Here is a 25719-nt window from a genome sequence, read left to right as displayed (position 1 = left end):
CCTAGCCAAATCGATAGCCCATAGTTACTTCTGAACTGGGTCATCAGAAGCAGCATGATTAAGTTGTGGCCAGTGGTTGCAATGATCAGTTTCATCCAGCTCACATGTAAGGACACAGGCGTTAACTTCTAGCAAGTATGCTCTGCTCAGTGTATCTGCTTGGACTATCTTCTTCCACTTCCTTATAAGACACTTACAGACAAAACTTTTGAGTGGAATTTTTTTTTGTTATATCATTGAAGGACACTACATAGGCCACACAGGTAGCAGCCCACAGAGTTGATGGCCCTCAGGTAATTAACATAAGCCTGTGTAGCGCCATTGTTATGCGAATAAGTTTTGTCCCTTTGGAGCATTTTTTGGGAGTCTGTTTAGCGTCTTAGGAATTATTGATTCTAGCCAACGGTGACCCATTAATATTCACCACCGCCCAACTATAGATGTAAGCTTTAAATCTATCATAGGCAAACAAAATCACTAGTTCTTCCTCGATCTGTACATCTCTCATCTCTGCTGATGTCAATGCTCGGTGCATATGTGACTGATTGTCTACTTCATTGCTGCTCCAAGTCCAGATCGAGATGCATTGCACTAAATGTGACTTCTTCCTCGAGATTATTATACCCAAGACTGGCGTGTTAGTGGCCTCTACCTTGAGTCATTGCAGGACCAATTCTTGTACTTCTCCCCCAGAAGCTCTGAGTTCTTCGGCATTAAATCCTGAGTAGCGCTGTTATGTCTGACAGATGCAGGAATAACATACTCTGGAGCTCTGCTACATCAGTTGACGTTGGCAACTCCAAAACCACCTTAATTTCAGCTGGATTCACACAAAATTCCCTTCCTTTAGCAAAGTGTCCAATAAAAGGTACATCTTGCCTATGAAGTTTACATTTATCCATGAATAACACCATCCCGTGATCACTGCATTAATGTAAGAAAGATTTCAGGTGTTTACAATAGTTGTGAATCGCTATGATGAAGCAGTCTCTCTCACATCTTTGAATCCCACCAGTCCAAGCATAAATCAGCCTCAAAGTATCTCTTCTGGTGTTATGGTTTGGAATTCACACTCTTCAGTGAGTTTTCGCAGTGCTGTACGGTTCTAACTGTTTGCTTCTTTAATTTCTTGCATTCTACTATTGAACATATATCCCTCAAAGGGAATTTTCATGTGAGGTTAACAGTAGAGCTGACATCAGCATCATCTCTATTTGGTTCCTGTCTCCAACCACAGCCCAGTCCAGCCATGTGGTGTAAAACATCTCAAACATGTCTTTTCTACAATTACTGTGAGGAGTGTTAAGTATTGCTAAAAAAAAAGAGACATGACAAAGCGTTTTGTCTTGCACTCATCAGGACACTCGCAAGAATACCAATATAAGGGGGGAAAACAACAATTTATACTGTATGTGAAGAGATTGCTGATTGGTTGGCAAGTCGCGTTGCCATGGAGAGTGCACCACTGATGGTGACTGGCAGTTAACTGCCAAGCATTGTTTGAAATTTAAACCAGGCAACTTGACCCTGATTGGTCAAGGCACTGCCCTGAGGAATGAGTCAGCAAATGGCTGTCACTTATTTTGTTTAGCTGAAACAGACACAATATCTGTACATGTTCTTCCTGTCTGCAAAGAACAAGGCCCTGTACATTAATATATGTAGCTTCCAGTACCGCTAAACAAAATATTCTTGCAAGTGTCCTGATGAGTGCAAGATGAAAAGCTTAGACGTGTCTCATTTTTCAGCAATACTCAAGTTCTGTACTAACAAACGACTAGAGGTGTAAGTGCTACCTGAGCTTGTTCCTGTTTCCAGTAAAGTTCTGTTGCAAAAGTGACATTTCCCCAGGCTTGCTCAAGTATTTTTCCCTTCTCCATAGCACTCAAGTCATGGATTTCAAAAGCCATGGCAGTAGAGCATCTCTCGATATCAATGTTACATGTTTAATTTTTTATTTAACTTATAAACCATGTATACTACTGATGTGTCCATCAAAAGTAAAAGTTGCTTTAAATAATCACCACATCCGCTTAAATAGTAAGTAGAGCCAGGTTCTACCATGGCCACTCAGCTCCTGACCTCATTATAGCCTTGGTCCAAACATGGGCAACAGAGCTCAATTTAAGAAGTAAGGTGAAAGTGACTACCTTTGACATCAAAGCAGCATCTGACCAATTGTGGCATCAAGAAGCACCAGCAAAATTGAAGACAATGGGAAGGGAAAACTCTTCACTGGTTGGAGTCATACTTAGCACAAAGGAAAATGGTTGTGGTTTTTGCAGGCCAATCATCTCAGCCCCAGGACATTGTTGCAGGAATTCTATAGGGTAGTGTCCTAGGCCCAACCAGCATCAGCTGTTTCATCAATGACCTGCCCTCCATCTTGAGGTCAGAAGTGGGGACATTTGCTGATGATTGCAGTGTTCAGTACCATTCACAACTCCTCAGATACTGGAGCAGTCCATGTCCACATGCAGACCTGGCAAGTAACATTCACGCCATATAAGCACCAGGCAATGGCCATTTCAAAAAACAGAGCATCTAACCATCTCCCCATCTCAGTTCAATGGTATTAACAGCACTGAATCCCCAACTATCAACATCTTGGGGGTTATCAATAACCAGAAAATTAACTGAACCAGCCATTTAAATACTGTGGCTACAAGAGCAGGTCAGAGGTTAGGAATTCTGTGGTGACTAACTCCTCACTCCCTAAATCCTGTCCACTCTCTACAAAGCACAAGTCAGGAGTGTGATGGAATATTCTTCACTTGCTCGGATGAGCGCGGATCCAACAAAACTCAAGAAGCTTGACACCATTTAAGGAAAAAGCAGCCCATTTGATCGGCACCCCAGTCACCACCTTCAATATTCACTCCCACCACCAGTGCACAGTGTTGACCATTGACAAGAAGAACTGCAGCAACTTGTTAAATCGGTGAACATCCATCTGACAAAGGAAGGAGTTGGAGCTAGTCTGTCTTCAACATAGGTTTATTCACAAAAATGTGCAAACTACTTTTCCCTTCCACATAGTCACCCCACACATATGGAAACTGGTTCTTACATATGTGCCCTAACCTTTCCCCAATTAGTATCAGCTGCTCTTAATCTCAACTAGAGCATGCCCTCAATTGTCACAGCATTTTCAACATTCACACAACGCGCCAAGCTTCCTCTGACAGCACCTTCCAAACCCACAACATCAGTCATCTAGAAGGACAAGGGCAGCAGATGCATGGAACACCACCACCTTCTTAAGGACAATTAGGGATGAGCAACAAATGCTGGCCTAGCCAGTGACACATCCCATGAACAAAGGAAAAAACACATCATTAAAAAGATTATCAATGTTTCATTAAGCATATAATACATGCAAACTTAGAGAAGTTTGCAGTTCTAGGAGTCTGCTGTTTCACTGACCATACACACACACAAAAGAGAGAAAAAAACATAAAATCACATGACAAAGACTCAGACACTATGCACGTACAACAAACATGTGCCCTACATCACACCATCTTACCTCCAAGTTTAACATCGCAAAGGTATTCACTGGTATTAGTTAAGTTGTGGAATCCTTGACTGAGCCAATCGAGGCTGTAATTCTGATTCACTGCCAACATAAAGCCAAGGACTGGGTACTGCTGGTCTCCAGGGGTTTGCTCTGGGCAGAGGACATGGATATTTGCATCAGATATATTGTGTGTTCGGAGTGCAGCTGTCAGCTGTAACATATAATTACAGCATATGAAAATTTATAGATAGAAATGCCAGCTATTTGTTAATTACTACTGTTGTTCTTATAACTACAGAATGTTGCCACGCCAACCCAGATCCCTCAAGTTGAATCACAATCTTGCCTGACAACTCCACTCAGAATTACGGCTTACATTTCCAAACTGGGGTCCACTGACCCCAGAGGAACTGCAAGAGAATTCCATAGGAGAATGTCATCATTGACTGGTAACTATATTGCTGGTCCTTCACAATCGCTGGGTCAAAATCCTGGAACTCCCTTCCTAACAGCTCTGTGTGGACTGCAGCAATTCAAGGCGGCGGCTCACCACCACCTTCTCAAGGGCATTTAGAAATGAGCAATAAATGCTGGCCTTGCCAGCGATGCTTCCATCCCATGAAAGAATAAAGGGTAAATGAATAAAAAGGTAAAGGCATGTGTGCACATGTGAGGCAAAAGGGAGTATCAGAGTTTGTTACTAAGAGCCCCTTTCCCTATAGTTCTATGTTGAATTACCTGAGGAAAATCACTAACTCAGCTGACACATAAAGAGTATGGGTGTGGTACCAGAGAGCTACTGGTGTCTGTGGAATTGTGCCCAGCACAAGTTGAAGCCTTCGCCAGAGCTAGAGAGAAAAACAGGCTAAACTAGAGGAAAAACATTTTTAAAATTTAATACAATCTCCATTCTGTGATTTATTGGAGATAATTGACCATTCAGCCAATCCTGTTGAGCATCCAGGAATATATATTCAATGGCTTTACGTACCCAACTGCTGGTGTTCCTTAATAGACCCAAATAATCCCAACTACTGTGGTGCGAGTCCATCTCCAATAAATACACCTTCAATTTTGCCCATCCTAGGTAGTAGTCAATTCCAACTGTAAAGCAGAAAGGTTCAATATAAAATAAAAACAGAAAATGCTGGAAATACTTAGCAAGTCAGGTAGCATCTGCCAAGAGAGAAACAGAGTTTTCAGGTCAATGACCTTTCATCAGAACAGGAAAAGTTAGAAAGGTCATTGGTTTTAAGCAAGTGGAGGGAGGAGGACAGGAAAGATTAAATGATGAAAGGCTTGTGGTGCAAGACCATAGGGAGTGGCAATGTGACAAGTAAAGATCTATCTAGAAGAACTGTGAATGTTAGAATGATGAACGGCTGCCATCCGAAATCAAAAATAAGAAAATAAATTAGAGCAAAATCAAAACCTACAAAGTGAAAGGAAACAAAATGGGGGGAAAAGTTACGGGCTGAAATTGTTGAACTCAATGTTTAGCCTGGAAGGCTGTAAAATGCCTACACAGTACATTGCTTTTGTGAAGTTAATTATAATGCATCTCTGGAAAGGAGGCATCAACAAAGCACTTAACAGTACTTTTCATCATGATTCAATATAAATCGGCCAAACCATATAACATTTCAGCAAAAATAAACTCTGACTAATGACACAATAAGTATCCCAAATAAGAAGCTGGTTCATATGGATCAGGTTCGATCAATAGTAGATGATGAATTACAATCATAAAATACACAGAAGGCGGCCATTCAGCCCATCGTATTTGTGTCGATTCTTTGAAAAAGCACTCCATTTAGCTGATCTCATCCAGAAAAATGGTCACGGATTTTTGATTGATTTTAGCATCCAGTGCTAGAAAAATTGGTCAGAGTTCCCATTCCTGACCTCTGTCAAGTAAATAATACTGGAAAGCTTGCTTATTATGGACCCAAGGTGTAAACAGGTTCAAACTTGGCTTTGATGCTCCTACTCTTGGATAAGTGTCAACACTCACATACAATGGTCACTTGGCTGAAATATCACAGATCAATCAGGACCCTTAAGATAAATTCACTGACCATACACTCCCATGGTGGAGTTGTGCTCAAAGGGATTACAAATCAGAAACAAAGCTACAACAATGTAACATTGATTCTCCAATGCTAGCTCCTTTTAAGTGTGGTCCCTCACAGAGGTTGCAGGATTGATGAATTCCATACTGCCTCTGCTTAGCGCCTTTCCCCCAATTGGCACCTGTATCTCCAGTTTGGCAGCAGGTCACCAAGGTTATTTAAGCAATACCTCTCTGCCTCACAACCTTTTTTCCTACTCATTCACAGGGATGTGGGCTTCGCTGGTTGGGCCAGCATTTATTGCCCATCCCTAGTTGCCCTTGAGAAGTTGATGGGTGAGCTGCCTTCTTGAACCACTGCAGTCCATGTGGTGTAGGTACACCCACAGTGCTGTTAGGAAGGGAGTTCCAGGATTTTGACTCAACGACAGTGAAGGGATGGCGATATATTTTGAAGTCGGAGTGGTGAGTGACTTGGAGGGGAACTTCCAGGCGGTGGTGTTCCTGCAGAAGCGACAAGAGCAGCAAGATTGTGGAAATTTAATCAGCTCTGAGTTTCCTTCCAATTCACACACCAGCTAGAAGCTGTTCTTTCATCATCACTGGGGCCGAGGTTCAGGAATTCTCTAAGATGAAAGCAAAATACTGCAGATGCTGGAAATCTGCAACAAGAACAAAAATAGCTGGAAAAACTCAGCAGGTCTGACAGCATCTGTGGAGAGGAAGACAGGGTTAATGTTTCGAGTCCATATGACTCTTCATCAGTTCTGTGTCAGTTCAGACTCGAAACGTTTTTGTTTCAGGAATTCTCTATCCAATACAATTGTGGGAACAGCATTAAGACAAGGACATGCTTCTAAGGAGAAGGCCTGTCATCAACCTCTCAAGGCAACTGGGGGTGGCAATAAAAATGTAACTTATCTACCACCGCCCACATCCAGAGAGGAAATTAAAAAAAACTCAACGTGGAAAATTTCAATCACAAAACCACATTGTACCCTCCACCATGCACTGGAGTTTCCACATTGCACTGTTAACCTTTCCAGGTTTTACTGGTGTTTTTTTTTTTTTTGTTTTATGCTTATCAAGGTGAGAAATACCACTGTTGTGAAATAGAACAATTTCTCATGCAAAATATTTAATATCAAACATCTGCAGTTCAGGTATTGTGTGGGCAGATGCAGAATAAAGCTCCCTCTAAACTACTCCAACAATGTACCTCAGCTCAGAACTGCACCGGTGCAAAGTTTGCACTTTCCACAGCAGCCTCTGTGAGTGGATTGTCAATTAAATGCCAAACTGGAGGCAGCAAGCCTGTGCCTACTGGGAGCTAGGTCGAGATAGCTCAAGCTCATCTCACAGAAGATCATTTTATTTGCATCAGCCTAGGCAGAATTTACATCCAGGTCCAAGAAGTGAAAGGGTCCCACTGCATCATTCAACCCTACGTAAGTTATGGTAATCCAATTTTTAAAATTCTGCAACCTCAAGTTATGCTATTAATTGGGAAATAAATTCCCAATAAAAGAAAAACGAAATACACACTGGATTGTTTCAGTTCATTTTACATTCGGCTTGAGTCCTTGAGAGCTCACACACCTTCATTCTGAAATGGCACACATTTGAGGAAGGTACCATTTGTACAGCACAGTTCCAATCCCCAGCAGTGACTATCCACTTTGCATTCTTGCTCTGTTTCTCCACTGTCAATCTGGAACATCCTGATTGGGAAATGATTAACACAATTCCCTGAGTTCATTGAGAAAATGCTGACATTCTGTAGGGCTGCAAAGCAAATGGGAAAAAAAAAAGCATGTTAGGTACCTGATTAGGAAAACAACACTTTCCTTGGGATATTGGTTTTCTTGTCGTGCGGGCGAGATTTAGGACAAGGAGCTGGAGATACATTTTTTAAACTGAGAATTAGAAGGCTGTGGGATGCCCTACCAGAGTCAGTGATTGAAGCAGAGACCATTCTGGCATGAACTCGATGGGCTGATTGGCCTCCTCCTGCACCGAAAAGACTCTGTGTCATCGGTTAAGAATAGATTCAACGAGTAGTTGAAGAAAGTGGAAATAAAGGGCTGTGGTAACAGAGCAGGGATATTGGATTAGGATTACATCTTATCGAGGGTAAATACAAAGAGGGACCAGTTGGGCGAAATGGGTTGTTCCCAAGTTGTAATTTCAAATTCCATGTATTGTCATTTTATATTTCTCTCTTCTCTTCTCAGTTGGCTCACTGAGCCAAACACATTTGGATTGCACGTGACCCAGTCTAAATATTGCACCAGCCCACATTTTGACTCCAATGCCCGCACCAGCGCAAAGCTTGCAGTACATCGCCTTGAAGCACTAAATGTTATTATTAATGAGTGTTATGTTCACCAAAATACATAGGCCAAGAGTTGAAAGCGTCCCATAGAATTTTACAGCAGGGAAGGAGGTCCATCGTCCATGTGCCGGTTCCTCGAAAGAGTTATTCAATGATGCAAATCCCGTGCTCTTTACCCATAATCCTGTAAATATTTTTCTCTTCGGGTCTATCCAATTCCCTTTTGAAAATTATTATTTTAATCTGCTTGCACCATCCTTTTGGGCATTGCATTCTGTATCACAACAACTTGCTGTGTTAAAAGATGTCTCAACTGCGCTCCTGTTCTTTTGCAATTTATCTTAAATGTCGGTCCACTGCTTCCTGCCCCACTTGTCAGTGGAAACAGTTTGTCCTGATTTACTCTCTCAAAATCCTTTATAATTCTGAGTAACTCTATCCACCTCTCTCTGCTCTAAGAACAAAACCAGCCTCTCCACAGAAATGAAGTCCTCACCCTTGGTACCGTTCTAGTAAACCTTCTCCGCACCCACCCAAAGGCCCTGACATCCTTCCAAAAATGTGGTACACAGAATTGGACACAATACTTCAGCTGAGGCCTAGCCAGTAATTTATGAGGGTTTTGCATAACTTCCTTGTTTATAGAAAGTGTACAAAGGTTTAAATGAAACCTGATACACGCCTTCTCTTTTTATTTATTTTTTTACATGCTAATCATTCTCAATTTCACTTCCTATTGCTGGAGTGATGCTGGTATTGAGCCTCTCACTGTGATAAGGGCATATGTGATAGATGTGTCTCAGTGTATTTGCAAGATAGCCAGGGTTTGGATATGAGATAAAGAAGTAGGGCTCTAGCAGTCCTGACCTTCATTCATTGAAAACAATCAGGTTTGTAATCCCATATTTTAGCTTTTAATATTGTTTATGGGGGTCTCTTTGTCACAGGAAGGCAGCCTGCATCATCAGTATTAGAGCCAGTCAACATCCAAAGGAAAATGTGGGGAGTGACATTAATAATCAATAAGCTTTTAAACTATTGTAAACTCCTGACAGGAACTAGTAGTCCGTTCCACTTGAGAACAAAATGTTCAGTTCTACATCTCTGTCCCTGCAAACCCCTCTCTCTCTCTTTCCTCCTTTAAGATGCTTCTCAAAACCTACCTCTTTGACCAGACTTCTGTTCACCTGTCCTAATATCTCATGTGGCTCGGTGTCAAATTTTGTCTAATAACAGCACTGTGAAGTACCTTGAGGCATTGTACTAAGTTAAAGGCACTACCTAACTACAAGTTGTTGTTGCACTTCATTTTTTATTATATAAACAGTCAGTGTTTAATGGATCTATTTTGATGATTTAAAAGCCTTTGACAGGCTCAAAATGCTAGAAATTTACGGCAGATCAGCACTTAGCATTCCTCTATCTGCTGTTTTAATGGAGACATTTATCCTTCTATTTTAATTGGATTATTATTGACAGCAGCAATTTAAAACATAAAGGGTGAAAAATTGGGATTATTTGAGCCAGTTTGTTGGGCACTAAAAGTGCCCTTAGAGCTCCAAAATTACTTCTGCAGCACACACACACACCTGTGAGGTGAGTCACGGTAGGTGCCATATTGATGAGGGCATAATGTTCGCACACTGAACGTCTGTCAGAAGTATGCAGTGCTGGCAGATCATGACGTTAATCAACATGCAATACAAATGGGGCCATTTTGAAACTGAACTCTCTAGCTAACACCCTCACTTAACCTAGCACAGCTTGGACAGGTGTTCAGCAACTGGTAGGACCCACCCACTCACCATCACTATTTTAAAGGATTATAATTTACTTATAGGCGAGTTGCTGGTTTATTTCTTGTCTGAAGCTTCAGTTCTACACGTTTGGTGTTTTCTGTGGTTAAGATTGCAGTAGACAGAAGTGTTGTGGCAGGGGCTGAAGGAGTTTTTGCTGACTGCAAGGCATCTTCACAAACCAGATGCTCCCAGACATGGCTGCCTATTTGGCATTCCCCTTGGATTGCAGCATGACTTGGAGAATGAACAGAGGATATGTAGAAGACAAGTTATTAGAAGAGGGAGGAGGAAGTGAGGGTGAAGGGTTCTTAGCAGGAGGGCATTTACATCCAGTAAATTCTACTACCTGAACTTCAATGAGAAAATGTATGAGATGCCTGCATTTCAGGGACTTCTCCACTGAAATCTGTCACCTGCTGCAGCCACAACTACACCTCAGAGCAGGGCAAAGGCCACATTCAATCTCTCCTGCCCTCCACCCTTTCATGGACTTTTCCTTTTGTTCTTCCACTTACACAAAATCTATTACATTTCTAACTTTTGCCAGTTCTGATGAAGGACCTGAAACGTTACCTCTGTTTCTCTCTCCACAGACACTGCTAGAATTCTTGCAAATTTCCAGCAGTTTTTGTTTTCATTCTGCATTGCCAGTGGTAGGTGACAATGACAATGAATTTGTCTAGCTCCTTCCAGGTTGGAGCAGGAGATATTTGCAACATCTCAGTTTGCCAGCCACTGTTGGGTAAAGGAGGTCCCTGAAACTCTGTATTCAGTGAGAGTTATCCATAGTTCATGACAGACAGAAAGGCAGGTGGGGCGAGCACACGGCTTTGTCGGGATTGGAGGCTAAGTGGCAATCAGCACTCGTGCCAAATAAATGTCAGGTAATGGCCATCTCCAAGAATATAAAGTATAAATACTTCCCCTTAACATTCAACAACATTAGCATTATCGAAGTCCCCCACTAGCAACTTTCTGAAGGATTGACCAAAAATTTAATCAGACCAGCCATATAAATAAAAACAAAATTACCTGGAAAAACTCAGCAGGTCTGGCAGCATCGGCGGAGAAAAGAGTTGACATTTCGAGTCCTCATATAAATACCATATAAATACTTTGCCTAGAAAAACAGGTCAGAAGCTGGGAATGTTGCAGTAACTCCTGACTCCCTAAAGCCTTTCCACCATCTGCAAGGCACAAGGATGAGAACAGCTCCAACAATACTCAAGAAGCTCAACACTATCCAGGACAAAGCAGCCTGCTTGATTGGTTCCTCATCCACCACATAAAACATTGACACCTTCCACTACTTACACACAGTGGCAGCAGCGTGTACCATTTACAAGTTGTACTGCAGTAACTTGCCAAGGCTTCTTCAGCAGCAGCTCCCAAACCCATGGCATCTACCACCTAGAAGGACAAGGGGAGCAGATGCATGGGAACACCGCCTGCAAGTTCCCCTCCAAGTCACACACCATCCTGACTTGAAAATGTATTGCTGTTCCTTTGTTGTTACTAAATCAAAATCCTGTAACTCCATCCTCAGCAGTACTGTGGGTGTACCTACATCACATGGACTGCTGCAGTTCAAGGAGGCTGCTCACCACCACCTTCTCATGGGATAGGCAATGAATGCTGGCCTCGCTGGTATACCCACATCCCATGAATATTTTTTTTAAACTGGGGGAAAGGAAAAACAGTAACTGGTCATTTAGCTCACTGTAAGAATAGTGACCAGACTTCAAGGTAATTCATTCCATATGGGATGTTTCAGAGACATATCACAAAGCATTATATAAACACAAATTCTTTCTTTTCCTGATTGTGAATTAAAGTTGGCACAAAATATTAGAACAATCACCACTCATTAAATCAATTCACTGCGTGACAAAGTTCGAAATGTTTTGATGTGAGAATATAAACGTATGATTATATATCATCATTGTAGCAATTTTCTGCTCAAAACAGAGACCAGTTACAGTTGCCAATTATCCAGCTTTGAATGGGTTATCCAGGAACTGCTGGACTGCAAAACAAAGATAGAATGTATTGGGGGATTTTTTTTTGGGAGCTCATTATTTTATGCATTTGTGTCTTATAATAGAAGACATAAAATAAGGTATTTATGATTAAAATTACTAAAAATTTTGATTCATTTTAATCATCAATGAAGAAAATGAGCATGTACTCTGTCCTGCCCTGTCAGTTTTGGACTTGGGAAATGAAACGAATCTTGAGTCCAAAAGAGACAGATGATACAGTCACAGAGCAACATGCCATATGGTAGCATGTTTGGAGCTGTTATAGTATCCACGCCCTACTTTATTCCCCAGGAACCCACTGGAAAACACAATGGTTTACCTGTCATGTGATGCTGTTGTTCTGCAGGTCAAACATCAAGTGAAGCAGCATTTCATTTGCATTTCCCCTTACTTAGTCTACTGCATTCGTAGCTCCCAATGCAGTCTCCTCTACATTGGAGAGACCAAACGCAAACTGGGCAACCGCTTTGCAGAACACCTGCGGTCTGTCCGCAAGAAAGACCCAAACCTCCCTGTCGCTTGCCATTTTAACACTCCACCCTGTTCTCTTGCTCACATGTCTGTCCTTGGCTTGTTGCATTGTTCCAGTGAAACCCAACGCAAACTGGAGGAACAGCACCTCATCTTCCGACTAGGCACTTTACAGCCTTCCGGGCTGAATATTGAATTCAACAACTTTAGATCTTAAACTCCCCCTCCCCCCATCCCCACCCCGTTTCTTCCCCCTCCCCCCTTTTTTTCAATAATTTATATAGATTCTTCTTTTCCCACCTATTTCCATTATTTTTAAATCTACAACTAATACTTTGTTAGTCTTTCCACCCCACCCCCACTAGAGCTGTACCTTGAGTGTCCTGCCATCCATTCTTAATTAGCACTTTTCTTAGATAATATCACCACCTTCAACACCTCTTTGATCCTTTTGTCTGTGACATCTTTTGATTATCTGCTCCTATCACTGCTTGCTTGTCCCCACAACCACCCCACCCTCAACTTCTCTATCCCCCCGCCCCCCCCACCTTAGACCAGCTTATATTTCACCCCTCTCCTAACTATACTTCAGTTCTGCCGAAGGGTCATGAGGACTCGAAACGTCAACTGTTTTCTTCTCCACCGATGCTGCCAGACCTGCTGAGTTTTTCCAGGTAATTCTGTTTTTGTTTTTGATCATCCACAGCTGATGCATCCTGATGTCTGCCTCTTTCTCATTCGATGCTTACCTTCCTAATACTACAGCCCGATTTAAGGAGCTGAATGTCAGACAGCAAAATATCAACTGCAAAAGTAATCCTTCAAGTTTTTTCTCAAGTCACCTGGCACAATAAAGACTGTAGTTGCAGAAACCTGACTACTCAACTCGTTGGAGGGACCACCTGGGTCTGTTCTGGCTAGAATTGTTAGATTCTGCATTTAACTTCTAGGAAAAGGTTGATAAATCTTGGACCTGGACCAGCCTTCTTGGGTCTTCCTTGCTTCAATTTTCCAAATGTTATTTCCCTAATTGGCCTGGGTTTTTATCAGGGGATCCCAAGAGATAAAAACAAAACTTGCGCTTATATAGCACCTTTCACAACCACAAGATGTGGCAACACACTTTACAGCCAATGTAATCACTGCTGTAATGTAGGAAATGTGGCAGCCAATTTATGCAAAGCAATGTGAGAATGGTTGGATAATGTTTTAATGCTGCCAACTGAGGGATACGTACTGACCAGGAGTAACTCCCCTGCTCTTCTTTGAATTACTGCCATGGGATCTTTTAAATCTAGCTGAGGGGGCAGGTGGGGCTGCAGTTTAATGTCTCATCCAAAAGATGGCATGTCTCACAGTGCAGCACTTCTTCAGTACTATACTAGAGTATCAGCCATGATTTTTGTGCTCAGGTTCTGCAGTTCAACTTGAACCAGCAACCTTCTGACTAGAGGCAGGAGTGCTACCCACTGAGCCACGGCTGACACACAATCTGGCCCACATCACTTGGCTTTCGGGTCGGATGGGAAGTGTATCTATTGTGATAAAGAACACCACAGATGTGTGGGACAGGCTGAATGGACTGCTGTGGTAGTTCATGGAGGCCTGCCTCCCCACCTTACCTACCTGTGGAATGCTACCCCTCAATATATAACCAATTGTCTCTCTCTCTCTCTCTCTAATAGACAGAGATGAGTATGGTCCTTTGTGGGCTATGGCTAATTACTTGCTTGCTAGCTTCAGAGTTTTGTGGCTTCTGAAAAAAAGTCTTGTATTTGTGTAGCATCTTATTGTGTTGCTTAAAAACGTCTCAACGTTGGATAACTTAACATACAAATGGATTATGTTGAAATTCAGTAACAAAAATAATGGAAAAATGGGACTAAGACTTGCTCATGCAGAAGGTAAAGACTAACATGGACGGGTTGAGCCAACCAGCTGTTGTATTTTCTATGTTAAAAATGGCAGCTATCTTGCGCAAAGCAAAATCCCATAAACAAAAATGAATAAAACTGCTTTAGTCCAGGACCATCAGCAAAAATCAACTAACCATCTCCAGCCTCTGGAAGTGCCAAATATTTACTAATCCTGATAGTTTTCCAAAAAAAAAGCTCAGTATCCACTTTATATACTGCAAATCATTTCAATTTCACACAGCTCTCTTTATTTAAATGAAAAATGTGGTTGCCTTAAACCCAGACATTCAAAAAGCATGGATGTAGTGACCACAGCACGTAAAGTTTAGTGGTTTATCAATGTACAACTAGCTTATCCCACAGCCAGCATCTATTGACAGCATAAAGAGGGCAAGAAGTGGAGCGAGGCAGCTGGGGAAACTCAGAGCCTTTGAACAATTTGTATATAGATGGTTGAAAAGTGAAAAAAAAAGGCACAGTCAGAAATGATGGGGAAAATGTGGAGTTGGGTTGAGATGAGTGTTATTGGATGTAGTAAGGATTATCCCTACTATCATAAAATGTTTATACTATTTCCAAGGTTTATAAGCACTGTGACTAAAGCAGGTTCCTATTGCATAATCATCTCATTAGCAGTATGGCTTGTCAATTGTCATTCCAATTTTTATCCTATTTAGAGTTCAACTTTTCCATTTTATCTCATTGATGCCGAGACCAAAACCATCAACACACTACATTAAGGGAATTGAGCACCCAGACTAAAACCTGTTCATCAGTTGCCCAACTTTCAGCAACGCTTACAAGACTAACAAGGATGCTTATTTAAATTTGTTCATCGGGTTTTATCAAATATATCAATCTCTGATATCTGAGCAACAAGGTTTACCTGTTAGTACTGGCTGCTGTCTATTTGCCGCAGTACAGTTCTCCTCCTCAATAGGAACCTCAGCAGTTTGTGTTAATCCAGTTTGCACGATCCACACTGTGCCGCCAAATGTCATCATGATGTACAGGATGATTTCTTTCATACTCCATGCATTTGGTGAAAAATGTCTGTCTGTGAGTGTCTGTGCATGCATGTGACATAAGCCTATCTATCCACTGCTTTCTTTTGTCACTGTTGTTTACAACAGAAGATCTTGCATTTCTTGTACAGCACTTCCTGTTTGTGACCATTGCTCCTTCAACCAAAAGTAATGAGCACAGCTATGGTTCCATACATTATAATACTGCCTACGCTTGAAGAAGAGTACTTAATTGGCTATGAAACACTTCTGGATGTCCTGAGGTCATGAAAGATGCTATTTAAATGGAAGTCTTTCTTTCTTAATTATGGTGATGAGCTCTCTCGCCTGAGTCAGCTTTGGGTTCAAGTCCCACTTCAGGACTTGAGCCCCAAAATCTAGGCTGGCACCCTAAGCAGTACTCAGGGAGGTGCTGCACTGTCAGGGGTGCTGTCTTTTTGATGAGACATGAATCTAGGTCCCATCTGCTCTCTCAGACACCTATGGCACTATATCGAAGAAGAGCAAGGGACTCATCGCCAGTGTCCTGGCCAATATTCATCCTCAAATAATATCACTAAAAAGCAGAAATATTTGGTTATCACATTACTGTTTGTGAGAAGTGGCAGCGCACAAATTGCCTGTCGCATTTCCTACCTTACAACAGTGATGACACTTTAAATGTACTTCATTGGCTGTAGGGTGCTTTGCAAAGTCCTGAGGTTTGGAAAGGTGCTATAAAATTCAAGTCTTTCTTTCCATTCTTATATAGTTTAACAGGGATGAAAAATAAAAGCTTAAATTTATTCCTTAACAACAACTTGCATTAATAGAACATCTTTAACGGAAAAGGTCTTCACAGAGGTTTGAGGAAAGCATAAATTGAGCCAAAATGGGAAATTGGAGGGGGTGACCATTAATCTTGAGGTTTAGAGAGGGAATTCCATTGAGTGGAATCTAGGTGGCTGACAGGACCATTTTTAATGCTCTGTGGTCCTGATTTTAATATAGAAGCATAGAATGGTTACAGCACAGAAGGGCATTCAGCCCCTCATGCCCATGTCAGCTCTCAGCAAGAGTAACTCAGTTCTCAGCAAGAATGGGAGTCGCACTCCCCCATCTTTACCCCATAGCTGTGCAATTTTATTTCTCTTCAAGTGCCACAATTAAATATGCCTTCACTACACTCTCAGGCAGTTCATTCTGGATCCTCACCACTCAAGCCACTGTTGGTTCTTTTGCCAATTACTTTAAATCGGTGTCCTCTGGTTCTCAATGTTTCTGGCAGTGGTAACAGTTTCTCCCCTCTGTCTAAATCCCTCATAAATTTGATATGTTGCATATTAGCAGGTATTACATTGATATAATTGAAACAAATGAGTTTATTTGAGGAGCAGGAAATGTAACCCTCACCCTTTGAAACAGAAGAGGTATCTTTACATTTATAAGATTCATCAGGCAAAGAGATATACATAGCAAGGAGCACCAGATGGATCTTTGGTTTTTGTTGAGTTACCTAATCGCAGACAAGTTAAGATAGTGCAGATTACAATTAGCATCAGTGCCTCTAGTGGCAGACTTACTTCTGTTACCTTATGAGATGGTGGCATTAATAACTGCTTACTAAAATTATCAATAAATATGATCAAAGAATAAACCAACAATCGGAACCCAAGCCATGATCCCACCACAACCTCAGCTTAAAAGATAAATACGGAAAGAAAAAATAGCATTGTGGCCATTTAGCTACTTGGTCCACAATCTATTTAATTCCACCTCGGTCATGGTTTCTTCCCATTTCCCTCAGCTTCTCTTCTCTCTTCCCAATCTCCACTTTAATCAAACAGGTCTGTTAATATCTCTATAAACCCAACACACAATTTTCAACAGGTATTACCCCAATTCTGTTTTTAACAATGTCAACTGACCCAAAGTTAACACCCTTTTGGCCACATATCCACTACACTTTTTTTTTTGTGGAATGGAGGAAATTCTTCTCATCTCTAATCTTGCTCAAGGCTTGCAAATGTTCTTCTCCATCCCCAGCTCTGTTTTCACTGTCTAAGGTATCTGCCTACTTATCTTTAACTTAGCACTAAATCAACAAGTGGCAGTTTTAAGTAATGAAATCATCCCAGTTTGCTTAGTGTGATGTCAGCAGGCATACGTTACTCATCAAATATCTTTTGACATCAGAAGATAGATTACTGGTATTGCACAGTTGTCTCTTCAGGTAAATTATAGGATTATATGTATTGTACATAGTTGTTGATTCATTAGTCAACTGCAGTAAAATTTCAACTACGCATAACACTAGTGTTATAAATTAGCAACTTATTGACGAAAGTTGGAATGTTAAAGACTAGAGTTTTTTGCCACCATTAATCTTCCTATTCTAAACTTTTTTTATATATATATCACAACTGTACATGACATTGGTGAGATTGCACTTGGAGTACTGTAAATAGTTTTGGTCTCCTTATTTAAGGATGGATATACTTGTATTGAAAGCAGTTGAGACAGAAGGTTGAGTTGATCCCTGAGACGAACGGGTTGCCTTATGATGAAGGTCGAGCAGTTTAGACCGGTATACTCATTGGAGTTTAGAAGAACAAGAGCTGATCTCGTTGAAACATAAAAGATTCTGAGGGGGCTTGACGGGATAGATACTGAGAGGATATTTCCCCTTGTGGGGGAAATCAAGAGCTAGGGGCACAGCTTCAAAATAAGGGGTCTCCCATTTAAGACAGAGATGAGGAGGAATTTCTTCTTGGAGAGGGTTGTTAGTCTCTGTAAATCTCTTCCACAGAGAGCAATGAAGGCAGGGTCATTGAAAGTATTCAAGGATGAGTTAGACAGATTTTTCATCAACAAGGGATTATCAAAGATTATGGGGATGGGGATTCAGTGGGGGCAGACAGGAAAGTGGAGTTAAAGCCACAATCAGATCAGCCATTACAGGAAGGACATAATAGCTCTGGAGAGAGTGCAGAGGAGGTTTACAAGAATGTTGCCAGGGTTAGAAAAGTGTAGCTATGAGGAGAGATTGGATAGGTTGGGGATATTTTCCTTGGAACAAAGAAGGCTGAGAGGTGACTTGATTGAGGTGTACAAAATGATGAGGGGAATAGATAGAGTGGACAGGATAAAATTGTTTCCCTTGGTGGAGAATTCTAGAGCCAGGGAACATAGATTCAAGATAAGTGGCAGAAGGTGAAGGGGGGACATGAGGAAGAACTTTTTTTACACAGAGGGTAGTGGTGTCTGGAAATCACCACTCAAATTGGTGGTAGAGGCAGGAACTCTAAACTCTTTTAAAAAGTACCTGGATCTGCACCTTAAGTGCTGTAAACTGCAGGAAGGTGGGATTAGAAAAGGCACCTAGGTGTTCTCGGGCTGGCATGGACAAGATGGGCCGAATGGCCTCCTTCTGTGCTGTAACTTTTCTATGGTTCTTTGATCTTATCGAATTGCGGGACAGATTCAAGGGACCCAGTGCCCTACACCTGCTCCCATGATGTTCTTACTGATCCCTCTCCTTCCCCCCCCCCCCTCCCTCCCTCCCTTCTTTCTTTCCTACCCCAGAACCCGGGGAACCTTTTCCTCTTCCTGGGCTCATGATGAGCAAAGTACGACCTCACAAGATTCAGCTACTCCGCCAAGAGTACCTCACTCAAGAAGCAATGTTCACAAGTTGAGCTGAGGCACTTATGTTGCTTGACAATTAAGTTGTTCACGTATCATCGCCAAGCTCCAGCGTTTCCTCACACATTCCTGCAAAAAAGCTGTGGACGTGGGTAGAGAGGGAGGGGATCACAGGACAGGAACCAACAAGAGGAAACCTTGATTGGGATTTGTCCCCTCTCAAGCTCAGGGACCTGAAAAAAGTCAACTGCGGCACTCCACTGCAGATGGTCTAAGTTCTAATGCAGATGCGTACTCTGCTCACTGGATTGCGATCACTGGAGAAATCAAAAAAAGAATTAAATTTACGTCTATGGATGGAAAATTAAAAGGGAATTTGCCTTTAAGAGCGCGAGAGCGGCGCCGGCCCCAAGTGCTGATTGACGGGCGCGAGCGGATGTGACGCACTGATCCCGCCCTCCCCGTTCAGAGCCTCGGCCAATCAGGAGACAGCGTGCGTGACGAGCGGTCCATGGAATGACCTCATCCCTAGTGTGGGATGACGTCAAATTCAAGATGGATGGAATCACTGCGGCGGCGCGCGGCACCAAATTCTAAAGCCAAAAATATAATCACCGGAAGCGGGGATTTGACGGCCAAACCGGAGGCGCCCGTGAATAAGGTGAGTAAATTAACCGTCAATGCAATGCGAGGGACCGGAAGTTCTCAGACTTGTGTGTGTCTCTGTGCGTGAGTGTGTGTCAGGGGATAGCGATATATATATAAAAAAAAAAGCGGCCTGTCCTGACGTAACTCCGAGGCGGTTTTCTCCCCTCCTCCCATCAGCGGCGGCGGTTAGTTTGCGGCTCCGTGTGCCCCACTGCGCATGAGTCACCCAGGCGGCCGTGACGTCCGGACGCATGAGCACTGGACGTGGCTGGGAGTCGGCCGGTATTGTCGACACTGCGCATGCGTTGTTCATTTGCACCACGTGGGTTGCAAGGTTTGTGCATGCGCGCAGCAGCCACTGAGCTGGAGTTGGTATTATTGTTTCTGTTTATTTAATTAATAAACATGCTTTATTTCTTCCGAATACTTATTTTTCATTGACGTTACTAAATTCAGAGTTGTGTCCCAAAAATCGCCTTGTCCATTACATAACTAGGGAGAATTCCTTCTGTAATATTTTCATTTAAAATGTATCATAAACGAGGAAATTTATTTTTGAGTGTTCCCACTTTCACTTATTTTTGCCAAACTGCATTCCCCTTCGGAATTCGCCCCCGCCAATTGCATTTATGATTTTGAGAATTTATTCGTGAGTTTGAAAAATGTTGCAAATGAAGTCCAGTTTCCAATTTCCCTGAAATAGACGCTTCTGCAGCTTTGAAGGTATTCTGCAGTGAAAGGCAGGGGTTAGTCCTGGATGTGAGTTGTAAAACCTGCAGTGAGGTGCAGCAAAATGTCAGTGTATTCATCATTCTGTGGTTAATTACTGTCTGCATTTTCAACAAACTTAAATCTCAATCTGTTTGGGGGTAGTATAATTTTTCTGATTCACACAATCATTGTTCACGCTCTCTAAACTTTATCAGTTAATCAAAGAGGAAGGAATGTGTTTCTTCTAAATGTTTGTGTTACAGAAGATGTACCACTGTGTGTAGCAAAAGTCTACTTAGTGATGTTTCAGTGGCTGAAACAGTTATGCCTGGCTGAGCTTACCCATATACAAAACTTCACAGTATGCTTCAACAATTTGTTTTCATTTTTGCTCACTGCAACATTTAGTTAAGTTTGTAATTTGATTTTCTTAGTTGGGCAATATGATATAGTGCTTCACAACCTTAAGACAGCCAAATACATCACAACCATTTTTCAAGTGTGGCCACTTTTAATCTGAAAATATTAAATGTTCGCCATTCATCATTTTCATGTGAATAAAAATTTAAAACGCCCCTGCGCAACATTCTGTAGAATCAGTTCACAATGATTTAGCTTCACATTTATTACTGCAGTTATAGAGTGAACACAGCACGAATCTGGAGTCAGAGCCCAAACTGATAATGGAACTAAGTAAGACACCCTGGCGAGAGATATTACACCAATGATAAACTTGTACAATAATATTATAAAACTACGTGGAATGTAAGAATTTCAATCCACTCAGTTTACGTTTATTGAATTTCATTATTGGCAGTTTAAAATTATGGTGGAGGGTGAGACTGCTGGTTCTGAAATATGTCCTGATACAACTAATCAAACCATCAATACTTAAAGGAAAAGCCATGCTGCATTAATACAATCAGAAGGAGTGTATAATCACCTACTAATTTGTACATTCTTTTTCTGGATTGTGGAAGAAATAATTAAAGAACTCTTGCGTGTGTTGATCACTTTGTTATTTATGCTTTTACAGGGATACTGTACAAAGCTTATCTTTGGGAAATTTATTGTGTAGCTTATGCTCCACAAATATAGTAGCATTTTACTGCAAAAAGCAAGCCAATGCAGACTTTCCAACTCCCTCTTGTTTCAAGGCTGTCACCCACACTTAGATGCTATCACCATCTGTTTTTTTTGTAATAAACCATAGTTGACAACAACTTGTTATTAGTGAAAAAATCTGAAAGTAGGCCAACGGTTAGTCATGGAGGCAACCTGGGAATGGAGGCTTTGTGGAAAAACCCACGGTTATGGTGTCAAGTTCAATTCCAGTGCCATGAATGAGGAGAGTGGGCAGTGTTTTTTTTTTAAGCTGTTTGGAAATGCATCTTGGGTTCCCCCTTTATAACATGCTGCAAGTTCAATTTCTAGCGAAGCAGACAAAAAAATTCTGGCATTTGGAAAGCACGTTACCAGTTTTCATATCTAATTTTTGTTGACTTGTAATGGAAACTGAAATTGCGTCCTGTTATGATTATCCATATTTTTAAAGCACATTGAAGTAAAGTCATCATACGCTCTGCACTATCGATCATATTCAAATGGTCAATCAGCTCTCCACCTTCTTTGTGCAAGAATTTTGATTCATTGATCTTGAGGCTGGTTAACTAGTTCTATTTGGGATATTAAACACTGGTCTCACACTGCACTAAAGAAAACAGACCAGCAGCTGAGAAGATCCAGATTTTAAAAGAAGAATCTTTCTAGCCCTGGGCCGCCGTGATTTTGGCAAGTTTATTTTGGTATTGCTGCATGACTTTTAAAAATTTGGCAAATGGAGCACGAAGTGGGAAAATGTGAGGTTGTCCGTTTGACAGGAAGAATATTAAATTTAAATGGATAGGGAGCTCAGAATGTTGCAGGACAGAGGGATCTCGGGATCCTTGTACATGAATCGCAAAAAGTTAGCATGCAAGTACAGCAGTTAATTAGGAAGGCAAATGGAGTGTTGGCTTTTATTGCAAGGGAGATAGAGTATAGAAGTAGGGAAGCCTTGCTACAACTATACAGGACATTGGTGAGACCACACCTAGAGTAGTGTATGTAGTTTTAGCCACATCTAAGGAGGGACATACTTGCTTTGGGAGCAGAATAGAGAAGGTTCACTAGGCTGATCGTTGGGATGAAGGGGCTTGTCTTATAAGGAAAGGTTGAGCTTGTTATTTTATATTCATTTATGAAATGTGGGCTTCGCTGGCTAGGTCAGCATTTAATGTCCATCCCTAATTGCCCTTGAGAAGCTGGTGGTGAGCTGCCTCCTTGAACTGCTGCAGTCTCTGTGGTGTTGGTACACCCACAGTGCTGCTATTTCCTAGTCAGGGTGGCGAGTGGCATGGAGGGGGACTTCCAGGTGGTGGTGTTCCCATATGTTTGCTGCCCTTGCCCTTCTAGATGGTAGCAGTCGTGGGTTTGGAAGGTGCTGCCTAAGGAGCCTTGGTGAGTTTCTGCAGTGCACCTTGTAGCTGGTACACACTGCTGCCACTGTTTGTCAATGGTGGAGGAAGTGAATGGGGTGCCAATCAAGCAGGCTGCTTTGTCCTGGATGGTGTCAAGCTTCTTGAGTGTTGTTGGAGCTGCACTCATCCAGGCAAGCAGCAAGTATTCCATAACACTCCTGACTTGTGCCTTGTAGAGGATGGAAAGGCTTTGGGGAGTGAGGAGATGAGTTACTCGCCGCAGGATTCCTAGCCTCTGACCTGCTCTTGTAGCCACAGTATTTATGTGGCTAGTCCAGTTCAGTTTCTGGTCAATGTAACCCCCAGGATGTTGATAGTGGGGAATTCAGCGATGGTAATGCCATTGAATGTCAAGGGGCGATGGTTAGATTCTCTCTTGTTGGAGATGGTCATTGCCTAGCATTTGTGTGGCATGAATATTACTTGCCACTTGTCAGCCTAAGCCTGGATGTTGTCCAGGCCTTGCTGCGTTTGGACATGGACTGCTTCAGTGTCCGAGGAATCACGTATGGTGCTGAACATTGTGCTATCATCAGCGAACATCCCCCTTCTGACCTTATGATGGAAGCATGGCCATTGATGAAGAATCTAAAGATGGTTGGGCCTAGGGGCGGAATCATCCCAGATTTGTACTAAGTGCGGTAGTGGGCGGGTAAGATGATGTTTTACCCGCCAGCTGCATTGGCGGTATTTCACGCAGTATCATCCCAAATTCACCACATTACTTATACATTCCCTGGAAACTCATCGTTTCCATGGTGGGCGGGCTCTCATTTGCCCGCCATGCCATCACCTTGCTGTTTCATCACGCCAGGCACCATATTTAAAGTACAGCCGCGCTCAGTGACTGCAGCAAAGAAGACATGGCCCCGAAAGGCAAGAAGACTGTGACCCTCGAGCGCCTTTTGGATGCCGTGGTGGCCCGCTGTGATGTCCTCTACCCCTGCTCTGGTTGCAGGAGAGGCAGCTACATTACCACTCCGGCTTGGTAGCAATGGTGGTCAGTGCCAATGCTGCACAGAAGAAGTTCACCACCCAGTGCGGATAGAGGGTGAATGATCTCATCCATGTAGCGAGGGTATGGCAACCATCTCATCACTCTAAACTCTCTCACTCCAGCCCATTACACATTCTAGGTATCTCACTCACTGCCAGCTCAAGGGACATCACCACCCATTCTCGCACACATACCCTCACATCTCCATCTGGCCTCATCTCCTCTGGAGACTGCCTCCTCAGCCTTCAAAACTTTGAGGCCACTTACACATATTAACACGTGCACCCCCACACACCCTGAGATACCCTCCTTCCTCAGTACAGCTCTTGTCCTGCAGCATCTTTCCTTGCCTGAGGCCACTTTTCCCCCTTCCCCAAGCAAGACTTTGCCCTGTAGCTGTTGAAAAACCACCCACATATGGCTGATCTGGTAGGCAGAGACCTACCCATGAGCTCTCTTAAAAGTGATGTGGTGCTGTCTGTGAAGCCTGGTGCTGATGACTGTGAGTGCTGACTGAAGCAAGGTAGGCAAACAAACTTTGGGAGTCCTGAGCGAAGTGCAGCCTGCAAGGTGGACGTTGCTTAGGTGCCGTTGTGAAACATGTCAGTATGTTTTCCCGCTGATGTAGGCGGATGATCCAGGGAGGGGGCAATTCTTGCAGGCTGGCCATATAATGATATGCTCCTTTATTACAATGCGATTCCCGACGTCCGATGTCAGGAAAGGTGGCCTGCCTTTGGCGGGCTGAGTGAACGATCGCAAACTGGTTTCAGGCCGTTGTGAAACCGATCACACCATAATGTCCGGTCATGCCACTGAACATGCCTGACACCAGCAGGCCTAGGACACTACTCTGAGGAACTCCTGCAGTGATGTCCTGGGACTGAGATGATTAACCTCCAACAACCACAACCATCTTCCTTTGTGCTAGGCATGATTCCAACCAGTGGAGAATTTTCTCCCTGATTCCCATTGATTCCAGTTTTGCTAGGGTTACTTGATGCCACACTATGTCAAATGCTGCCTTGATGTAAAGGGCAGCCACTCTCACCTTACCTCTGGAGTTCATCTCTTTGGCCCATGTTTGAACCAAGGCTGTAATGAGTTAAGAGACTGAGTGACCCTGGGGGAACCCAAACTGAGCATCAGTGAGCAGATGATTGCTAAGCAAGCATTGCTTGATAGCACTCTTGATGACCCCTTCCATCACTTTACTGATGATGGAGAGTATACTGATGGGGCAGTAATTGGCCTGGTTGGATTTGCCCTGCTTTTTGAGTACAGGACATACCTGGGCAATTTTCCACATTGCTGGGTAGATGCCTGTGTTGTAGCTGTACTGGAACAGCTTGGCTAGGGGTGCGGCCAGTTCTGGAGCACAAGCCTTCTGTACTATTGCTGAAATTTTGTCAGGGCCCATTGCCGTTGCAATATCCAATGCTTTCAGCTGTTTCTTTATCACATGGAGTGAATAGAATTGGCTAAAGACTGGCATCTGTGATACTGTGGACCTCTGGAGGAGGCCAAGGTGAATCATCCACTCAGCACTTCTGGCTGAAGATTGTAGCAAATGCTTTGGCCTTATCTTTTGCACTGATGGGTTGGGCTCCCCTATCATTTAGGATGGGGATATTTGTGGAGCCGCCTCCTTCAGTGAGTTATTTAATTGTCCACCACTGTTCATGGCTTGATGTGGCAGGACTATTGAGCTTAGATCTAATCTGTTGGTTGTGGAATCGCTTATCTCTGTCTATCATTTGCTGCTTATGCTGCTTGGCACACAAGTAGCCCTGTATTGTAGCTTCACCAGGTTGACACCCCTCATTTTTAGGTATGCCTGGTGCTCCTCCTGGCATGCCCTTCTGCACTCTTCATTGAACCAGGGCTGATCCCCTGGACTAGTGGTAATGATAGAGTGGGGGATATGCCGGGCCATGAGGTTACAGATTATGTTTGAATACGATACTGCTGCTGTAGGTGACCCACAGTGCCTCATGGTTGTCCGGTCTTGAGTTGCTAGATCTGTTTGAAATCTATCCCA

At 42.7% G+C, this 25719-nt stretch overlaps 2 protein-coding genes across 3 annotated transcripts in view; one reads left to right on the top strand and one right to left on the bottom strand.

Annotated features, from left to right (window-relative positions):
- The window catches only part of LOC144691822 (uncharacterized), a 41585-nt gene extending 21924 nt beyond the window's left edge, over window positions 1-19661 (bottom strand). Inside the window, exons 1-4 of one of the 2 annotated variants that reach the window (XM_078560343.1) lie at window positions 19597-19661; window positions 7191-7376; window positions 4512-4624; window positions 3530-3731 (exon numbers count right to left, since the gene is read on the bottom strand). In XM_078560343.1, coding sequence (XP_078416469.1) covers window positions 3530-3731; window positions 4512-4624; window positions 7191-7350 — 475 coding nt within the window. In that variant the 5' untranslated portion in view covers window positions 7351-7376; window positions 19597-19661. Of the gene's footprint in view, window positions 1-3529; window positions 3732-4511; window positions 4625-7190; window positions 7377-19418; window positions 19491-19596 lie in introns of those variants that run through there. The other variant, XM_078560344.1, reaches the window with a different exon arrangement.
- The window catches only part of zbtb21 (zinc finger and BTB domain containing 21), a 64620-nt gene continuing 58253 nt past the window's right edge, over window positions 19353-25719 (top strand). The window contains exon 1 of the mRNA XM_078560340.1: window positions 19353-19464. Coding sequence (XP_078416466.1) covers window positions 19363-19464 — 102 coding nt within the window. The 5' untranslated portion in view covers window positions 19353-19362. The remainder of the gene's footprint in view (window positions 19465-25719) is intronic.

Source organism: Cetorhinus maximus, chromosome 16 (assembly GCF_964194155.1).
Source record: "Cetorhinus maximus chromosome 16, sCetMax3.hap1.1, whole genome shotgun sequence".
In the NCBI taxonomy this organism is placed as follows: domain Eukaryota; kingdom Metazoa; phylum Chordata; class Chondrichthyes; order Lamniformes; family Cetorhinidae; genus Cetorhinus; species Cetorhinus maximus.
Note: the sequence above shows the minus strand (reverse complement) of the source record. Positions and strands in the feature narration are given on the sequence as shown.